Raw genomic sequence first — 19,856 nt, 5'->3', positions numbered from 1 at the left:
AGCAGCATTATATACTAACACTACATAGCATAAGAAGCATCCATGTGACGTTTTGTTGTGTGTTGGAGAAGCTGAGCAGATATTAAATGTGCACACATAGAATTTCAGCACATACTGAGAAGTGGGCTAAAAGAGAATGTGTCTCAGTCACTATAGCATGAATGTTTCAATTCTGTTTCCCCAGGCTCTGCACTTCACTCAACCTTGGTGCAAACGGGAGGAAACCATTTCCTGTTCTGTTACAAGAGAGTAACACAGAATAGCGTGTAAGCACCTTCTGGGGGTTGCAAGGCTGTCTCCCCTGGTGCTGAGTGAGCAGCTGCCTTCAGGGTGGGTCACAAGCCCTCTCGCTGACCCTCTCACTGAGCAGCGCTGGCACAGGGTGCACGGGGCATGCGGCACTGCCCGGCACAGTCTGGCCACGCAGGGATTTCAGTGCATTTCCTTTCCTTCGCTATGCTCGCCAAGAGTTTCTTCTCTAAATCCCAGGGAATGACTCCGCCAATGTCCTGCACGGTGGCTTTAGTGGACTTTCTAGTCAGTCACAGGCAGTGGGCTGACAGATTATGGGAGAAAGCAGCTAAGAGGAAAAGGAAAATTCCCGGCAATTTTGCGCCTCTCCCTAAGAAAGTTGGGAAGCTCTTTTGCAGGCTCCTTTCCTTCCTTCTCAGATTGAAAATGTCCTTGGTCCCTGGGACACTGCTGTATGGTCAAGACAACTATAACACTCAAAGCAAGAAAATAAAAACCATCCTGTGGGGTCCTAAGGTGCTTGTCACAGGGTGTGACTGTTGGAAACGCTAAGGGCAGGCCGATGCATTACTGCTGGAGAGTGAGGGTGACTGACCTCTGCTCCACCCACCCCAAACCCTCACAAAATCATACTCACTTTCCTCTGTTTCAGTCACAGTTCCTCTATGCTGGAGCCAGTTCTCCTTAAGACTGAATTGGTGGAAAAGGGCTTTATTCTGTGAGAAGTGAGAAAGAGAACAATGAATGAATGCATTCCTGCCCTTTGGAAAAACCACAGCTGCTTACAGCATGTTCCAGAAGAGCTAGCCAATTTTTCTCTCCTTCTTTCCTTTTTTTTTTTCTTTTTAATATGAAACCCACCCATCCAATCTTAGAGGAATAAATAGGGAGTTGCCTCTATTAACGCATCGTGGAGGTGGAGATTCTGAGCAACAAGACAGATCCGGCCAAAGCCAGAAGCAGGCAAAAAGCCCCTATAATTATTCTAGCAACATGCTGGAGAGGGGTGGCATGATTTTCAAACTTTGGCTACTGCAAAAATCCATGTATTCTTCTCTAGACATCCCAACATCAACCGTGCTTGTGGATCAAGGAGTTCTGGATAAAGCAGGGGACAAAGTTGCATACTTCTGCTGTGGCACCATGACTTGCTTAAGGGAAATAAGTAGATTATTCATTGTAATTCTCCACTTGATAGATCAGCTTCTACAAAACCTGTGCCCGACAGTTCTTGGTGCATTTCCCCTTCAAGGTGAATAGGAAACACGTTCTTTCTTGCTACCATTTCTCCTTTTGTTGGGTTGAAAAGGGCAAAGCTTTTGCTTACTCGACTTCCTCATGCTTGCAGTCAAGATTCTTGCCTGCATTTTTTTTCTTTTTTCTTTTCCCATCAATATTTCAAATCCAAATTTATATGATTCTGGGAACAGTGGGGCAACCCTAAGACTCCAAAAATACTCAGAATGACAAGTCGAGGGCATATGGGTACAACCGGATCTGTACTAGCACAGGGAAACTGAAGTGAAGCAGGAAGGTGCTCGCAAGGTCTAGCCCCAGGCTTCCCTGCCTGCCCCTGTTCTGCTGGAGGCAGCACTCATTTTCATTATGAAGAAATGCCAGTGAGGCAAGGCAAGGTCTCCAAGCTTGATGGCCCCATTTCAGAGAGAGAGAGAGGTCTGCCTCACCTTCCTTTGTGGTGAATATTCATCTACAGTGCTGAAAGGAAAAAGAACAAGAAGTCAGTCTTTGTCCCAAACCCTGTGTAATGCAATGATTGTCACAGAAGACTACTTTTCAGGTACTGGGCAGAGGTTTTCTGCTTTTCAAAAAGATAAAACCCAGTATTCATTAGGTCACTAGGTAGAACACCCTTGACATTGGGCTCTGGATTTTAAGCGAACCAGGAAGAAAAGATGCCATCTACTCCACGGGCATATTTTACTTTCTACCCACAGAAAGTGAATGCTGAGGGAAGAACTGGATTTATTCAGTCCACAGAAACTCTTAAGTTTTCTCATATACTGATGGATTTTAAGTGAAATTATTGTGCTTCAGATAGTGAAGTCAACGCAAGGAGCATCTTTTCCAGAATGTTTCCCTGTGTGGTGGACATCCTGCAGGTCCCCAGCTCAAATCTTCTCCCAGAATTAAGAGATCATCTTCTACCAAAGAGGCAAGAGTCATACCTTATATCATTTTCTCATTTTAATTAATTATTTCACATTTTATGTAAGTTTTTTTAATGGGATATATCAAGTTCCATTAGTACATCTAATGCATGTAAATGTATTAAGCCATGAATTAAAGTTTCTCAAGGGTAACAAGGCCTGTCTTGCAGCAAAGAACAGCTTCCATATGGAGGATTATTCTGATGTAAAGGTTCTTTTTCTTTTCTGTTTCATGTGTTTGTTCACAATCTCATACTGCTCTTAGGTGATGGGGGCTTCTTGTGGTGTAGACTGTGACAAAGGAAGACCACCCAAATTTACAACACGTGTTTCTAACACCGTCCTAAACTGCATCTCATTTCTGAATTTCTAAGAGTGTGATTTTCACGATTGAGGACGAAAACTTCCACGTGATTTGTTTGTGCCCTAAAATTAATTTATATAGACACTTAATTTGCAACAGGATCTCTCTTTACTAAAATTAGGTCAGGCTTTAAATCTCAAATTAGTCATCTGAGAGGCCTGAATTAACATTTTCTCTGAGAAGTGCCTTTGTGACTTCTGAAATCTTAATAGAAGTTTCTCACAACTTGACACACATGTATTTCATGTTTACTATGTACAAACTACACTGTAAATCAGAGAACAGATTAACTTTGCAGCTGTATCTGAAAACTGAATAATGACTTGATGCTTTCATTTACCAAAATTAATAAGGAGGGTCAGTGGTTAAGTCAGGTATTGGCAACTTGAAAGACTAATGATAGATACCTCAGGGATACTTACACATGCCAAAAGTCATTGAGTAAATGTTTTTTTTTTACTCTTTCTAAACTGATAAAGAAACCTCAGGGAATCCATAAAATGGAGCTTTAAAAATGCTTCATGACTTGCTGAAACCTACCTATAAAATTTTTTTCCTTATTCCATCAGACATAGCTGTGAGCCCCCAAAACATCAAGTTAAATGTTTATATTTTTAACATTAAATAACTTATTAAATAATTGCTTTTATGTACGAAGGTTGTTATGGTTTCTACCGTATTAAAGAGGGTTAAACAAAATAGTCAACAACCTTAATTTTGTGTTCATTTTGATATAAAAACAAAATATACAATTTACTACAGAAAAGCTAAGGAATGAAGAAGGAATCCTGATTCAGGATGTTCAAGATGAATCTTAATGTTTTTTTTAATGTTTATTTATTTTAGAGAGGTGGGGAAGGGGCAGAGAGAGAGGGAGACACAGAATCCGAAGCAGGCTCCAGGTTCTGAGCTGTCAGCACAGAGCCCGATGCAGGGCCCAAACGCACGAACCATGAGATCATGACCTGAGCCGAAGTCGGATGCTTAAGCGACTGAGCCACCCAGGCATCCCTCAAGATGACCTTTATAAGACATCCAGGGTGCCTGGGTGGCTCAGCTGGTTAAGCATCTGACTTCGGCTCAGGTCATGATCTCATGGTTCGTGGGTTTGAGCCCCACATCGGGCTCTGTGCTGACAGCTAAGAGCCTGGAGCCTGCTTCGGATTCTGTGTCTGCCTCCCTCTCTGCCCCTCCCCTTCTCATTCTCTGTCTGTGTCTCTCAAAAATAAATAAATGTTTAAAAAAATTTCTAAAACATTCAAATTTGATCACACTTGCTGCTTTCTTTTATTAATGGCAATACAGAAAATGAAATACTCACTGACGACGGTGCATTCCAAGTATCTTTTGAAATTCTTTCAGTTCTTTTTCAAGTATTGGATATTCATACACATCATCCAGTACATTCCTGTATATGGTCTGGGGGGGGGGGGGGAAGAAAAGTGGCAGCTGAAATGCCTATTCTGTAAGGATTAAGACTGAGACCATGGTTACCCTGCTGAGGGAACAGGTGGAAAGCAGGGTTATACAGGGGGTTAAACCAGACATCTGTGAGATGCTACGTGGGATTCTACCTCCTAGCCCCTCACTCAATTGTGTGGCTCCCTCACAGCTTTCAGGGGCTTTAAGTAATCAATGCTGGAAACTTACAGGTCTCTGGAAGGCTACTCAAGAGTTCCGTGCCTATTCTATATTAAAAAAAATAATATCCACATCGTCATTTAGGAGGGAAAAAAATCGATTAAATTCTATTACCTAGTTGTTTTGAAAATAACATTAGTTTAGGCAAAGAGTTGGTTAAACCAATTTTTAAGTGGATGTCTAAATGACATCTGAATTTTGAAATCAGAGTGATTTCCTTCATGAGAGGCAAAATCAGTTTGAACACTTGTCTGAAATAGACCTGCTCCCTGCTCGAATTTCCATTCTACTCCTTCTCTGTGTTAGCCTGTACAGCTAATATGGCTTTGGTGGCCAAGAATTCAATGGTCTACATATTGTCTCCAGAGAATCATCTGTGTGGAAAAGATATGGCAGCCTATGAACAATTAGAAAAATATATACATTTATCTAATTCCAAATGTAAGTCTAGGTTAGTACCCATTTTGCAAATTATTAGTGCATAAAATTCTCAAAATACATCATGGTCTGAAAAACTTTCATAATGCATGTATTGTCAATAGAGTTTTTAAATGATAAATCATTTTTCTTACCAAATATTGTATATGTGGGACTGGTTAGTTCAAACTTAGAGTAAATCTCAACGTATTAATACGGTCAAGTTTTCAAGTATGTTTTATTTTACCTACCTTAATTATTTTATCTGGAATCAAAATTCCCATGAATCATATAAAATAAACTTAAATGAGTGAATGTAAAACTAGCCCTTTCCATTTTTTCATAATGAATTCTTCACCATCAAAAAAATTTCTATGTGCAAAATATCAGGCCTCAAAAATCAAGACATTAATATTTTGAGTCACAGCTTGAACATTACATAAAAGTTGAATGACTAGAATCTACAAATGAGATTTTTTGAAATGCATAAATGAAAATAAAATCAGTCATTTGGCATCAGATAATATCTGGAAGTCACCAGATTACCTTTAAGAACATTTTGGAATGTTCGTCTTCATGTAACCAGTCTTTGTATAGAGCAATCCACTGGGACACGAGATGTAAGACCTTCCGTTTCCGACAAGGAACATCTGAGTTTTCTTCTTTGCCTTGATACTTCTTAGCAGAATAGGTGCAAATGGTTAAGAAAGAATATTGCGTTCTTGGAAGTAAAAATATAAAGAGATCTATCTACTGTTTTCTCAAAATATGCTAAATCGTTTTCCAAAGAATCTACAAGTATCTAAGCATGCCGGAGGAAAAGTATATGTGTAGGAAGAGCAAAAGTTATGCACTGGAAAGAGCTAAAGTAAGTAAACCCAGGAAATGATTTCTATGCACTTGGTGGCAGGTCGTGAAGGTTAATTAGATGATTTGCACTGATAGATGCTGACACAGTTCCATACAGCAGCATGGGTCAATGTCACCATGAAGAGATTCTAAGAGACCAATGAATTTCTTTTTTTTTTTATTTAAAATTTTTTAATGTTTATTTATTTTTGAGAGAGACAGAGACAGAATGCGAGTGGGTTAGGGGCAGAGAGAGAGGGAGACACAGAATCTGAAGCAGGCTCCAGGCTCTGAGCTGTCTGCACAGAGCCCGATGCGGGGCTCGAACTCACGAACTGTGAGATCATGACCTGAGCCGAAGTTGGACGCTCAATCGACTGAGCCACCCAGGTGCCCCCCCTTTTTTTTTTTTTTAATTTATTTTTGGGACAGAGAGAGACAGAGCATGAACGGGGGAGGGGCAGAGAGAGAGGGAGACACAGAATCAGAAACAGGATCCAGGCTCCAAGCCATCAGCCCAGAGCCTAACGCGGGGCTGGAACTCACGGACCGCGAGATCGTGACCTGAGCTGAAGTCAGACGCTTAACCGACTGCGCCACCCAGGTGCCCCCTTTTTAAAAAAAAAAATTTTTTTTAATGTTTATTTATTTTTGAGAGAGACAAAGACAGAATGCGAGTGGGTTGGGGCAGAGAGAGAGAGAGACCAATGAATTTCAAGGGTGGCTCCAAGAGATCTGGTGCCACTACATAGGTAGACACTCGCCATAAAAGTTGGATCAGAACTAGGCCAGGTATCCTCTGATCTTCAGAAATCCACAATTTATAAAACCAGTTACTTCTCAAGTAGTCCCAAATGAGCACAAAGTTCTGGAGCATAATATGTGATATGATTTAAATGCCCAACCCCAGGAATTTTCTTGGAAAAAAGGGACTGGATAAAAGTGCAGACACAATTAAAAAGGACTGCTGATTTTCATTTTCACTGGAATGAAAAAAAGTACAACAGGAACAAAGTAAATGCTTCAAACACTGTGGATAGTTAACTAAATTATCACATATGCATTAATAGGCTATTCTACAGCCATAAAACTGATGACCTTATAGTGCATTTACTGACAGTGGATGTTCACAATGTATTGTTGGGCGCTTGGGTGGCTCAGTCAGTTAAGCGTCCGACTCAGTTTCAGCTGAGGTCATGATCTCACTGTTCGCGAGTTCAAACCTGGCATCAGGTTCTGCACTGACAGTGTAAAGCCTGCTTGGGATTCTCTCTCTCCTTCTCTCTCTGCCCCTCCCCCACTTGCTCTGTCTCTCTCTCAAAATAAATTTAAAAAAATTAAAAAACAAAAAACACACCATGTATTGTTGAGTACGAAAGCAAGTGAGAAAATATGATGGGATGATCCATTTCTGTTAACTATGCTTATTTATATGAAAATTTTCATTACCTGGAATAATATATATTGAAAGTTAACAGTGGCTTCTCAAGGTAATGAGATATCAGAGTATACCTTAATTTTTATTATACTCATAAATATTTCCTAATTTGTATACAGTGACCATGTGTTAACTATGCTGTTAAAATTGTATAAAAAGAACAACCTCAAAAGCAACGTGTTTAAGCCACAGGAATGAGACAGAAGCTTCGCATTTTCCAAACCAATCTAGTGTTTTTGTTCTCCAAATGGTCATTTATGACTATCTTGAATACAATGGAAAGTTAAATCAGAATAGGAAATGCTATGATTCCAAGGACAGATAGGCTTTGGGGTTGCTGGACAGGAATCTACACTCTTTAATGCTGATACATAATTGCAAAATAGAAATATCTATTTCAGCCTTTGTAAATATTTTAAAACATATTTCAGTCACTGTCTCCCAAGTCTGCAAAAACACATTAAGGACATTTGATTTTTTTTTTTTTTATTTCTATCTGTGAAATAAACTCAGGCAAACACACAAAGAACCTGTTAAAGCTTCTATTTTTTTCCTGGTTTTTCTCTAAAAAGGCAAAATATAAAGATTTATATCCTTCATTATTTTCACTTGTACAGATATCAGGTTCTTCTTTTACTGTGACTATCATGGCCTGACTAATATAAAGAAAACCTAGAAAATTAGGAAGTACTAACAGCTTCTTTCTTTTAGGTCAGCATGTGTAGTCGAGAGATGAGCTTTTTAGTACCACTGTATATATGTTCTACAATTATGGACTTGGAGGACAAAGCAAGTTCAGGGACTGACAGTTCAGCTGCTCCTCTCCATTCACAGTTACTACTACTTATTTGCTTGATCTTGTTCTTTCTGCAAGATATATCTATATCTATATCTATATCTATCTATATCTGTCTAGATATAGACATAGATAGATTTTTTTTTAATGCTTATTTATTTTTCACAGAAAGAGAACAAGCAGGGGAAAGGCAGAGAGAGAGGTGACAGAGGAGCTGAAGCAGACTCTACTGAGAGCCCGAAACAGGACTCGAAACCACAAATCATAAGATCATGACCTAGGGCGCCTGGGTGGCGCAGTCGGTTAAGCGTCCGACTTCAGCCAGGTCACGATCTCGCGGTCCGTGAGTTCGAGCCCCGCGTCAGGCTCTGGGCTGATGGCTCGGAGCCTGGAACCTGTTTCCGATTCTGTGCCTCCCTCTCTCTCTGCCCCTCCCCCGTTCATGCTCTGTCTCTCTCTGTCCCAAAAATAAATAAAAAACAAAACAAACAAACAAAAAAAAAAGTTGAAAAAAAAAAAAAAAAAGATCATGACCTAACCCCAAGTCAGACACTTAACTGACTGAGCCACCCAGATGCCCCAAGATATATTTTTAAAAATGTTTACTGATTAAATTTAACATTTGGATTATTCTGTTTTCTGTATCAGGGTACATTACTCTTACACATTTTTCCCATGCTAGATTATATTGATTTATAAATGTAGCTGGAGGAGGGGAATAGTGGGAAGGTACTGGTAAGATTTACTTTCAGTGTAATGCACTGACCATTAGCTAGACTAAACCTGTGAGCTCACATAATGCTCTTGATGATGATAAAACCTGAAAAGTATAAAATTTTATCACTGTAAAAGTACCCATCTAAGATATCCAAAAACAGTATAAATGGCTCTAATCTGTAAATAATAGTCAAAAAACATGGGGGACAAACAAAAAATAATTCAGACCACTCTTAGAAGGTGATAGGAGGATATATAAGGTATTCTTCACTAAGGTGTACCAAAAAATCTCTTAAATTAAATATGGATGCCATACTTTTGTTTGTGGTTCGTATTATTTCACAAAAAGCAGAGTCTGCAAGTATATTGAAATAGTCATGTAGGAAGACTCCTGACTTAAAAATATTATGGATTTCATAAGTTTTGATAATTAGTAACAAGACTGCTAAGAATCTGAACTAAAGTTTCATAAACAATGTCTTAGTGACCTCTGGGTAGCTCAGCTGGTCACGTGTCCGACTCTTGATTTGGGCTCAGGTCATGATCTCATGGTCGTGAGATCGATCCCTGCATCGGGCTCCTTGCTGAGTATGGAGCCTGCTTAAGATTCTCTTTCCCTCTCCTTCTGCCACTCCCTGGTGCACACAGTCTCTCTCTCTCAAAAAATGTCTGTCAAAGACTCAAAACATGCTTATGGTAAAGTTTTAGAGATTCTTCAGAGAAATTTTATGATGCATTATATTACTTAGTAACAATCACAAATTATATTAGGATCATATTTAAAAACAATGATTTGAAGGCATTTATTTGCTATAAAACAAACTATGTTGTTTAATAGATGGTAATACTTTTGGGAAAATGTTAGCATTAAAATGTAAAAGAAACTAGCTCATTGATATTTTCCTAAAACACTTTTAATAATTTTTTTAGTGTTTATTTATTTTTGAAAGAGGGCAAGCAGGGAAGGGGCAGAGAGAGGAGGACAGAGAACCCAAAGCTGTGCGCTAAACAGCTGTGAGCCTGATGTGGGGCTCAAACTCATGAACCACGAGATCATGACCTGGGCTGAAGTCAGATGCTCAACTGACTGAGCCACCCAGGTGCCCCTAAAACACTTTTAAACTGTAATTCTGAAATTATTACAGAATTTCTTAGTAACACCCACTTGAGAGCTGTGGAAGAAATCTGGTTTAGACATTTTCCAAATTCAAAACTGCTAATTTTTCAAGATCAGTTTTACGAACTAGTTCTATAAAGTTTCACAAGATCTGTAGCTTTGTGTGCTCTTATGATAGCAAAGCACTAAAAACGAATCACCATTTCTAGTTAACGTATCATTAAGAGAGATTTTATTTCAATTATGCCCTTTATGGAGTTTGAAGGTATTCTCTTAAGCAGGAAAAGGCTGTAAAGTAGGGGAGAAACAGAACAATTATTTAACAGGAAAAGAATATTGCCAAGACCATTACCATTGAGGGCTCAATAAAACCTAGGTATACACACACACACACACACACACACATACACACACACACACACAAAATCTGTCTTTCCGAAAATGTTCACATGAGCTCAAGTGGAATCTTCAGTTTAGTTTGGTAAAAATCTGACAGTTACTAGGCTTCTTAAATGCTTCTGAAGCACCTTCCTGGAACATTGTGAGTCAAGAGGCCTGTGTGGAAACTCTTGAGTAAATTTACTTGGCTTGGCTTTTTGGCCTTTCCTCTGTTGCATCCCTCCTAGTTAATGCATCAAATCATAAAGCTTCCTTAACTGGTCATTAACCTTCTAATCCCATCCATCATTCTAACAGCACATGTCTTCACAAAGCTCTGAAGAGACGGCAGTTGATTCCAGGGCGTAGTTTAGACCTCCCACATGGGGGACAGCTGGTCTGATCCCGGACTTGTGGAGAACCGTGCCATCATGTATGTACGTTCTCTTGCACAAGTCCTCTGGCACTAACCACTGGCACGAACCTCTGGCACGAACTCACAAGTTCACTTACTGCCAATCTACTCAGCCTCTTGACTCTGGGGTACACCCACTATGCTTAAGTTACCTCCAGTTCTCTAAAGTCTTGCGACCTATGTTGGAAGAAAACATAATACAAACAGTACAATTTACCCATGACCTAGAAGGTGAAAACAGCAGCCCTGCTTTCCAGCTTCCCCTGTCAATTCTGTCTCGTGTCGTCTTTTACCTTGGATATCATTACATTAATATTTAACATATCCACACTCTACAGAGGGGCTGAGGAAATTAGGAAAGGCAGTTAATTACTAATGCGAGACATCAGTCTGAAGGGAAGCCAACGCAGCATCCTGAAGTTAATGAAGGATATTGCCTTAGTAGCGCCTGGCACAGGTCATCAGTTGTCATGAAGACCGTGTACGTGAGAAGGAAGTCATCAAGGAGGGTCTCTGCGAAGCAAGAAAAACAAACACAAGGTAAGCGAACCAGTGGTAAGAGGGACAACTGCTTCTCTAGCCTCTAAAACAGTGTGTGGCAGAAACATGATACATGGTGGTGGGTGGGGGAGGGGTTAGGATAGGAGGATTTTAGCCACAAAATACATCATTTATTCAAGTTAAGATTTTTAAAACTCCTTACACAGAATACCTCAAGCTATGAGGTATTTTTTTTTTTTTTTGCAAGGCTCTCTAAACATACTTTTGTCATCTTTTTTTTTACTCCCTAAAACATCATTTACTTCTGTGGGTAAAGATATTATGGAAAACCAATACATAATAAAGTCTTTTGAAAAATAAATTTTACAATATTTCTGGGGTATATACTCCAATCCTACAGGAAATGAAGCCTGCATGTTCTAATAAATTAAGGCTTTCTATTACCTAAGTCTAGGGCAAGAACAATGGATAATAAGGCAGGATAATAAACTTAGAGAACACAGATCAGGTTCCAAGACCATTCACCTTTCTCTTTCAAAGGCATTTGTAAGAAGTTGGGAAAGTGGCAGCTGATGTTGTTACTGCTATGGAGAGAGAGACAGAGCTAAGTCTCACTAAAAATGGGGAACAGGTATAATGTATCACAATATGCTCCTTCCCAATCCCTTTCCTACCTCCTCAACCAACAAAAACAAGTTTGATTTGTTTTTCCCTCTTGCCTCTTGGCCATGAGTGTTCTAAGAAAAGTGCAGCTTACATGTCATATGGAATACCTAAACAGGCAAACTCTCATCCCCCAATATCACTTCCAAATTGATAGAAAAAGGATTACATGTAGAATGCAAAGTAGGGCTCTGGCCATAACAGTCTTTATCCACTCTCCTTAACTTAAAATTCATTTTACTATATGATTTCATTTTCATGTCCGTTACATTCTGGCCATCAAATTTCTAGATAATTGAAATAGCATTAAGTTGTGAGACTAATGAGCCTGTATACTCAATAGCATTTAAGCTCTCTAACTGCTACTCTAAGTATGTAAGTAGAAAGAATTGCCCAGTATAGAGCCCTATAGCTCTATGTTGAAGACTGGAAAAATTCCAGAATTTTTATAAATAACCAATAACATTTACTGTAAAAGTTGATCCATGTGAAACAACAAAGTTTACGAACACAAAACTCTGCTATAAAGAGGTAGTAAATGACATCTACAGTCTTATATCAGTTGTCCCTGCTTCACTAATTCTGTTTTGTTTGGTTGCAGAACATCAAGATAATCCTGATTTACACAAATAAGTGGCAAATGGTAATGTTTAAAAAAAAAAAAAAAACAAAAAACAAGCTTGCTTTCTAATTGCAAAATGCCCTTAAGTGAAATGAACCATAGATGTTAAGGAAAAGTATTAAGAAAGGTTTTTTTCAAAGATATTTATTTACTTATACTAAGTAACACTATTCTTTATTAAAAAATGAGTTTGACAAATGGCGCCTATACAGTAAAATAAGCCTACACTTATAATGTTGTATCACACTGCAGTATGTTAACAGTCACTGTTCCAACTTACTATTTCTTGTAAAAGTAAGTTCTCAAACAGATGTGTCTGGGCCTCAGTAGGCCTAAATTAAGATCTATACACTGTAAGTGTGTAAGAGGAAAGAACAGCCCAGTATAGAGCTTTACAGGCAACTGTGGCAATGTGGCTGGTTGGACGATTTAGTGTGAGCGCACACACACATCCTATATTCACAGAAGAGCCAGGAGCTCTCCACTAGAGCGCCTGCTTACAAAAGTCACTGGCAAACTCTGACTTTCAATGTAATTTCCAAATTCACAGAAGAGATTCCATCTCTACACGTGCATCTACGAGTGCACAACAAAGGCGGGAGAAGGTTTACTCTAAGACCTGCCCCAAAACTAGTTAATCTGGCAGCGTAAGTTCATTGCTTGGTTATCCTAATGGAAAGTTTGAAATATACTTTTGAAACTCTGCGTCCTTCATCACAGTTTTTAAAATAGTTTCAATAGGGGCGTCTGGGTGGCTTAGTCAGTTAAGTGTCTGACTTGATTTCAAGCTCAGGTCATGATCTCATGGTTTGTGAGTTCGAGCCCTGTGTCTGGCTTTGTACAGACAATATGGAGTCTGCTTGGGATTCTCTCCCTCTCTCTTGGCCTCTCCCCTGCTTGTGCTCTCTCTCTTAAAAATAAACAAACTGAAACAAAATAGTTTAATGGCATAATGTCTGAACCCTAGGATATTTTGAAATACAACTTGAGAACTATCGTATCACTCTGGGACACTATTGAACAGGGATGTTCCCAAAGTCTAACACTGCTTTGTACTAAATGTAGTTGATGAAAATCCTCAATGTCTCTGGTCTAATTAGAAATGGGAGTCTTTTTTGCATACAATGTTAGATACAGGCAGCAAGAATCACAGAGTAGCCTAGAATCTATTTTAGGGTTCTCTGTGGGCCCTTATAGATCAGAGCGAACAATATACAGAAAGCACTGGGTGAGGCCCTGAGAACCTCATACACTCTGCATTCAAAATGCAGGTTCAGTCTCTCTGGGATGTTCTTACACTTAGCTAATTTAAGGAGGCTGGAACTACTCTCTAATCAAAATTTACTCCATTAGCAACTGAAATTAGAATGAATGCCATTAAACTTTGACATAACCAATCATTCCATTCTGGAACAGCCTTAGATAATGAACTGAGTGACTCTAAGATTCTGGTTGTATGGTGGCAAAACCATTTGGCATTCAATTCAACTAATCAGCTCACACATGACAATATTTTGTTAAGGGCTTTGACCCAGAAATGCTTTCCCCTAAGCTTCTGCTATATTTAATATTCAACAGCATTACCTAATTATCTCCTTGCCATAGAAATATTAATTAAAATAAAAACAATGAGGCTACATGAAAACATCTCTGGTTAAAATCCTACTAAATAGCTAAAAATCCTAATGAATACAACAGTTTCTCAATATCCTTGATTCACATCTTTCCCTACATAACATATTGTTATGAAATTTTTTTTATGTATAAAGATCTTTCCCTTCTTTTTCAGCATTGGTATCTTTTGCTGCACATGAAAGTAAATGAATGATATAATCAAAAGGACACACTTCAGATAAAAATGCATTTTATAACAGCCATGTTTCAAAAAAGGCTGTCCCATGGCATTTAGGGATATTTTTAGAACCACAATGGCTACATAAATGATCCCCTGAAGACTATTAGCCAACAAGAGCCATTTAGAAAGAGTAGCAAATCCACTGGCATCGACATTAAAACACTATAATTATCTATTATATTATATAATGCTTAATTAATAGTAATTTAAGACTTAGGCAGAAAAGCACCTTTGTGTATAAAAATATCTCTCATTTAAACAATTTCATAGTTGCCATATACACTAACATTCTGAATAAAAAGATATATTCATTTTGCTTTCCAACTCTGTGAATACCTAGGTATTAATACACTAAAAGCTTTCCTTTGAAATTCTAATCATTAAATCAATCACTAAACCGAATCCCAAATTCTTAACTCATCACTGACAAAAAAATTCAGCCATCCTTTTTGGAATACTACCCCCCCACACAACATCCCTCCCCCCAAATAAAAGAATATTTATGTTGTGGCTTTTTTAAATATAGGAAGTACTCTTGCAGTATAAAAGAAACATGCTGATAACATACTTATGTTATGTACTTACCATAAGTATGTATGTACTTATCATACTTATCATACTTATTGCTGGAAAGCAAATACTATTACAGTTTTAAGCACTATGTTCACTTGAAATAAAATATATCAATATGTGGTCAAAATCTAAAGCTTTGATAGAAATGTCTCTAATATTCATGTCTATTATTCACCATAATGATGTTAATATGGGACTTTATCATCTGTTACTGTTTTCATTTTAAGGTGTAAGACAAGAATTGTCTGTTTCTATTTGATCTTATTTGAATTTATTTTTTTCTTTTAAATTTTTTAAATGTTTATTTATTTTTATTTATTTATTTTTTTTTATTATTTAAAAAAAATTTTTTTTTTCAATGTTTTTATTTATTTTTGGGACAGAGAGAGACAGAGCATGAACGGGGGAGGGGCAGAGAGAGAGGGAGACACAGAATCGGAAACAGGCTCCAGGCTCCGAGCCGTCAGCCCAGAGCCCGAAGCGGGGCTCGAACTCATGGACCGTGAGATCGTGACCTGGCTGAAGTCGGACGCTTAACCGACTGTGCCACCCAGGCGCCCCAAATGTTTATTTATTTTTAAGAGAGAGACAGAGAGACAGAGTGTGAGTGGGGGAGGGGTAGAGAGATAGAGAGATACAGAATCCGAAGCAGGCTCCAGGCTCTGAGCCATCAGCACAGAGCCTGATGTGGGGCTGGAACTCAGAACCACGAGATCATGACCTGAGCCAAAGTCGGTTGCTTAACTGACTGAGCCACCCAGGTGCCCCATAAATGTATTTTTCTTTTATGCAAAAATTAAAGTATTTTCTCATTCTTATTTTAAGTGTATCAAGCACTCAAAATTTTCACTTCTGTAAAACATAAATGTTTCTAGAGCACCCTAAGACTTGTGTCACGTGGACTAGTGATCAGTTTGGTACAGATCCTTTTTATAGGGTTCTGTTATGTAAATGTAGTCAAATAAGAGAAACTGATCTAAATGTCTCAAAAAGGTCTAAGCTTAATGTTTTTTTTCTGGGGGTGGGGGGTGGGTATAAGTGAATTGCCAAGAAAGCAAATGATAAAAATTTTGACAGAAAACTGCCTTTAATAGCTATTTAATCTAAGTATGGTAATGTGAATATTCAACATTTCTATACTAACCCATATTCCCTAAGTACTATTAGCAATTTTGTTTCACATGTATTTCTACTTCAGATGCAATGGAATTTAAGGCACTTTAAATATGTTCTACTTTAACCTTGATTTCAAGAAGCCAAAAAAACTTTGTACATAAAAGGTCTCATTTCTGGCCCTGGAATGTTACAACTTGCCATTATTTTTTGAGAAGCAGTGCCAAAATGTACCATGTAATTTGATTAAGCACAAGTTAAAAAAAAAAAATTAATGTTCATGATTGAATCATAGGTTAAAGTGCTACGCTGTTAAAAATATGCTTCTTTCTCAATGAATTTTCCATTTCTGAAAGCGATACTAATGACCTCAAATGCAGCTGTTTACCACAGCTTTTAAACTCACTCAATTCCTGTATACTTTTACAGTTCTACCAGAGTATTCCTTAACTATTCTAAAACCACCAAATCTTGAGCTCTAATTTTAGTTTTCAATATTGATCACACAAGAAACGTTTATTCACTTAATGCTGTTTCTATATCGAATCTGTCTGAAAAGTCACCTCTTTAATGACAGGAGCTTCCTCCAGACAGAACTTGGGTGGCACTCTTCAAGTAACGAAATCTATTTTACCTTGTAAAATTTGGTTTTGGAATCCCATCATTCTTTCCTAAGGAAAGAGTATACCAAAAATTATGTTCTTAACTGTATTACATTGCACATGCTGCCTTTTACAAATGTCACTAGAAGGAGCATGGACTAATCAACACAGGGCTTGCCTACCTTCTCCACACCAAGGGCCATGTTTGCAGGTCACCGTGGGGGTAAGGGAGGTGACAGGTCCCATGAGCTCCTACTGGTTCAGCCCTCAGCTGCTCTCAGTGTCCAGGCACAATTATAATTATAACCCATTTGTGGCTTGTGCATGCATGTGTCTGCTAAGCCTGCTGGGAGCTTAGAAAACAGTGTGAAAAATACAAAGGGAATCGGAGAGCTGAATTTTTACCTGTATGGCCTTAGGCATTGTACTTAACCTCTCGGGGCCTTAGTTAAGGCAGCTGTAAACTGGGTATCACACCCACACCTAGCAGAACTGCAGCCAGGATGAAACAGAATAATTTATCTAAAGCATCTGGCAGAGAACCTGAATACATCAGGCACTCAGTAAGTCCTCTCTGTTCTTTACTGTCATAAAATAATATTTAGATCCTGTCCCAGTTCTCCAAACGCCACCCATCAACCAAGAAAAACCAAGAATTTAGAACTGACTATATATAAGACATTTGTTAAGAAGGGACTAGAGGGTAAGAGACAAGAAAACATAAGAATGACCCACGGTTTCATGCTCATTATAATGAGTTAGGGAGTTGAGACATGTATCCCCAGGAAGTAAATTTAAATAAGGTAACATTTCAACTTGGCAGCACAAATCATAAATGTTGCAGGGGATGAAGGAGACTCCAATATCCCAGGGAAGATTTTACCAAACAGGTAGCATATGGGATGACCTCTGCACGTGTAAGAAGTATGGAGAAAGAGGTGAAATAAACATAAGCATGGAAGTGACTGGGGGTGGATCTGTGGCTGAGTCACAATCTTATGGTCTTTGGGCCTTCTCTAGCCCTTAAAGATGTTTTTTTGTTGTGTGACAGTATTTAAAAATCAGAAGATCTGGCAACACCAGGTCTTCACGTCCTACAGCAACCATGGTTTAGAGCTGAGTTGCCTTTTTCATGCTGGGCGTACCAGTTTATCATGGTTCTGCCCTCACTGGCTTCACTTATTCATATTAGCTGTCTGTGGACAGGCAGGTTCCTAAGTCTTGGTCTGGGGTATAGTTGTGAAACAGTAATGGAAGAGATCACATGGCCTAACTGAGAAATAAAGCTAGAAAGTAGGTTGGAGCCAATTCCTGGAGGGTGTTTGAGCCTTAGAATAAGAAACCTGGGGCTTGAAAAGGGGAAGTGAACGGAAATTTTCAAGAGGAGAAGTGACAAGAGATAGAGATTACACTTGCTCTATCAGGACAGTCAGGACAGTCACACTGGATAAAGGAAGAATAAGGAGAGGGAAGTTTACTTTAAATGCATTGAGTTTGAGTACTCTAAGGCTACTTTAAATGTTTATTTAATTTTGAGGGAGAGAGAAGGTGCACACGTGCATAAGAACCCGAGAGGGGCACAGAGAGGGGGACAGAAGATCCGAAGCTGGCTCAGCACTGACAGCAGTGAGCCTGATGTGGGGCTTGAACTCACAAACCATGAGATGGTGACCTGAGCTGAAGTCGAACACACAACCAACTGAACCACCCAGGTGCCCCTATGGCTACTTTAAAGTGAAGATACTGGGTAAAAATATCAAAGACCAGAGCTTGCTAAAGAGGTCTGGATGATTATGAGAGCTACGGTAGGAAAAGAGTGGCTGGGATGACATTAAGTGTCATGTCAGATCCAGTGCGAGGGAGTTGTAAGCAGGGGTTTGAGGTGAGCTGGGATGGATGTTCACATTTGGGCAATGCTAAGAGAATTCAGGAAGGAGGAAGAGAAGAAAGACACAAACAGGAGAACAGGGAGACATAAATGTCATAGAAGCCAAAAAGAAAGGACGAGTGGAAGCGAGCTCACTGTGAGTGTCAAAAGTTGCTGGAGGGAGATTCATCAGCCTGACCATTCAAAGGTCACTGGATTTGGTGTGTAAATGGTCCCCGTCTGGGACACAGGGAGAGATGCCCCTTGGAAACAGTAGGGGCATGCCCTTTTAGTCCTTTAGACTGAAAGGAACTACGGATAGTCAGATAATCAGCCCTCATACCATCTATCACACTGTTTTCCCCCAAAGACTCTTCTCGCAGTTATAGCTCATTGATTAGTAACAGCAGTTGCTCTCACAAATAAGCCGGGAGGAAAAATTTCTTCATGATCAATCCAAGTATCATTTTATTTAACAGTATAGATTAGAACGTGGAAGTACCATGGGCATGGAGCTTTCAATACCTATCTGCCAGCATCTACCAACAAAAATTAATATCTAGTTGCAAGATGCACTCAGTCTAACATAGTCAACTGTCGGAGGTGCTCCATCTCCTATGATTAACATCACACAATACATTCTTAAACATACAATCTAGGTTACTACGTGCTTGTCAACTCAACATTCCAAAATTTCATGAAACAAAGAAAACACTAATTTAAACATTAAATCTGAAATTACAAGTCTGGGGTCTGGTTATTTCAAGCAATAACTCTAATACTGGACTCAACTTAGGACAAGGTATGATTTTTTTATCTCCGAAGCACCAAGAAGAATCTCTATTATCAGCTTTCTTCCCAAACTTGAAATATATCACCATTCTGGATGTTAATTTTTCCACTCTGGAAATCAGAGGAGTAAAATTTTATTTATTTTTTTGTTTCTGCTTAACAAAAACTCTAGAGATACGAGAGAGAGAGCAAGAAAGAGAGAGGAGAGAGAGAGAGAGAGCAGGGGAGGGGCAGAGAGAGGGAGACACAGAATCTGAAGCAGGCTCCAGGCTCTGAGCTGTCAGCACAAAGCCTAATGCGGGGCTTGAACCCACAAACCACGAGAGCTGACCTGAGCCAAAGTCGGACGCTTCACTGACTGAGCACCCAGGCACCTCCAAAAATATGATCTTTAAGAAATTAAACACAATTAAACATAACTAAGCCTCTTTCTAAACAATCTGGCACAAGATCTTATATAAATTGAAAATGTCTAATATAAGAAAATTTACTTTACTCTAAAATTTCCTTTACGGTTTAGTCCATGTTTAAAAATGTTTCTAAGACAAATATTTCAACCAGTGACTGACAGCAGGGACACCTGTGTGCTCTGGGTTCCAGACCAGCCAGTGGAGCTCTTTTCAGTAACATATGGCTGCTTTCTTTCTCACTCCAGTGAAAGGGAGACTGGTGCATTACGGTCACCAACGAAGGTTTGGTCACAACTGTTGAGTGAA

At 39.0% G+C, this 19,856-nt stretch overlaps 1 protein-coding gene across 2 annotated transcripts in view; it reads right to left on the bottom strand.

Annotated features, from left to right (window-relative positions):
* The window catches only part of RAPGEF5 (Rap guanine nucleotide exchange factor 5), a 227,507-nt gene that overhangs the window by 38,073 nt on the left and 169,578 nt on the right, over positions 1 to 19,856 (bottom strand). For both annotated transcript variants that reach the window (XM_086694511.1, XM_086694502.1), the window contains 5 exons: positions 10,987 to 11,065; positions 5,389 to 5,533; positions 4,106 to 4,203; positions 1,938 to 1,968; positions 890 to 968 (listed from right to left, as the gene is read on the bottom strand). In XM_086694511.1, coding sequence (XP_086550637.1) covers positions 890 to 968; positions 1,938 to 1,968; positions 4,106 to 4,203; positions 5,389 to 5,533; positions 10,987 to 11,065 — 432 coding nt within the window. The remainder of the gene's footprint in view (positions 1 to 889; positions 969 to 1,937; positions 1,969 to 4,105; positions 4,204 to 5,388; positions 5,534 to 10,986; positions 11,066 to 19,856) is intronic.

The sequence above is a fragment of the Puma concolor genome, chromosome A2 (assembly GCF_028749965.1).
Source record: "Puma concolor isolate L17-30 chromosome A2, mPumCon1.1.hap2, whole genome shotgun sequence".
Classification (NCBI taxonomy): Eukaryota; Metazoa; Chordata; class Mammalia; order Carnivora; family Felidae; genus Puma; species Puma concolor.
The sequence above is the reverse complement of the archived record's forward strand: the minus strand, read 5'-3'. Positions and strand labels throughout refer to the sequence as shown.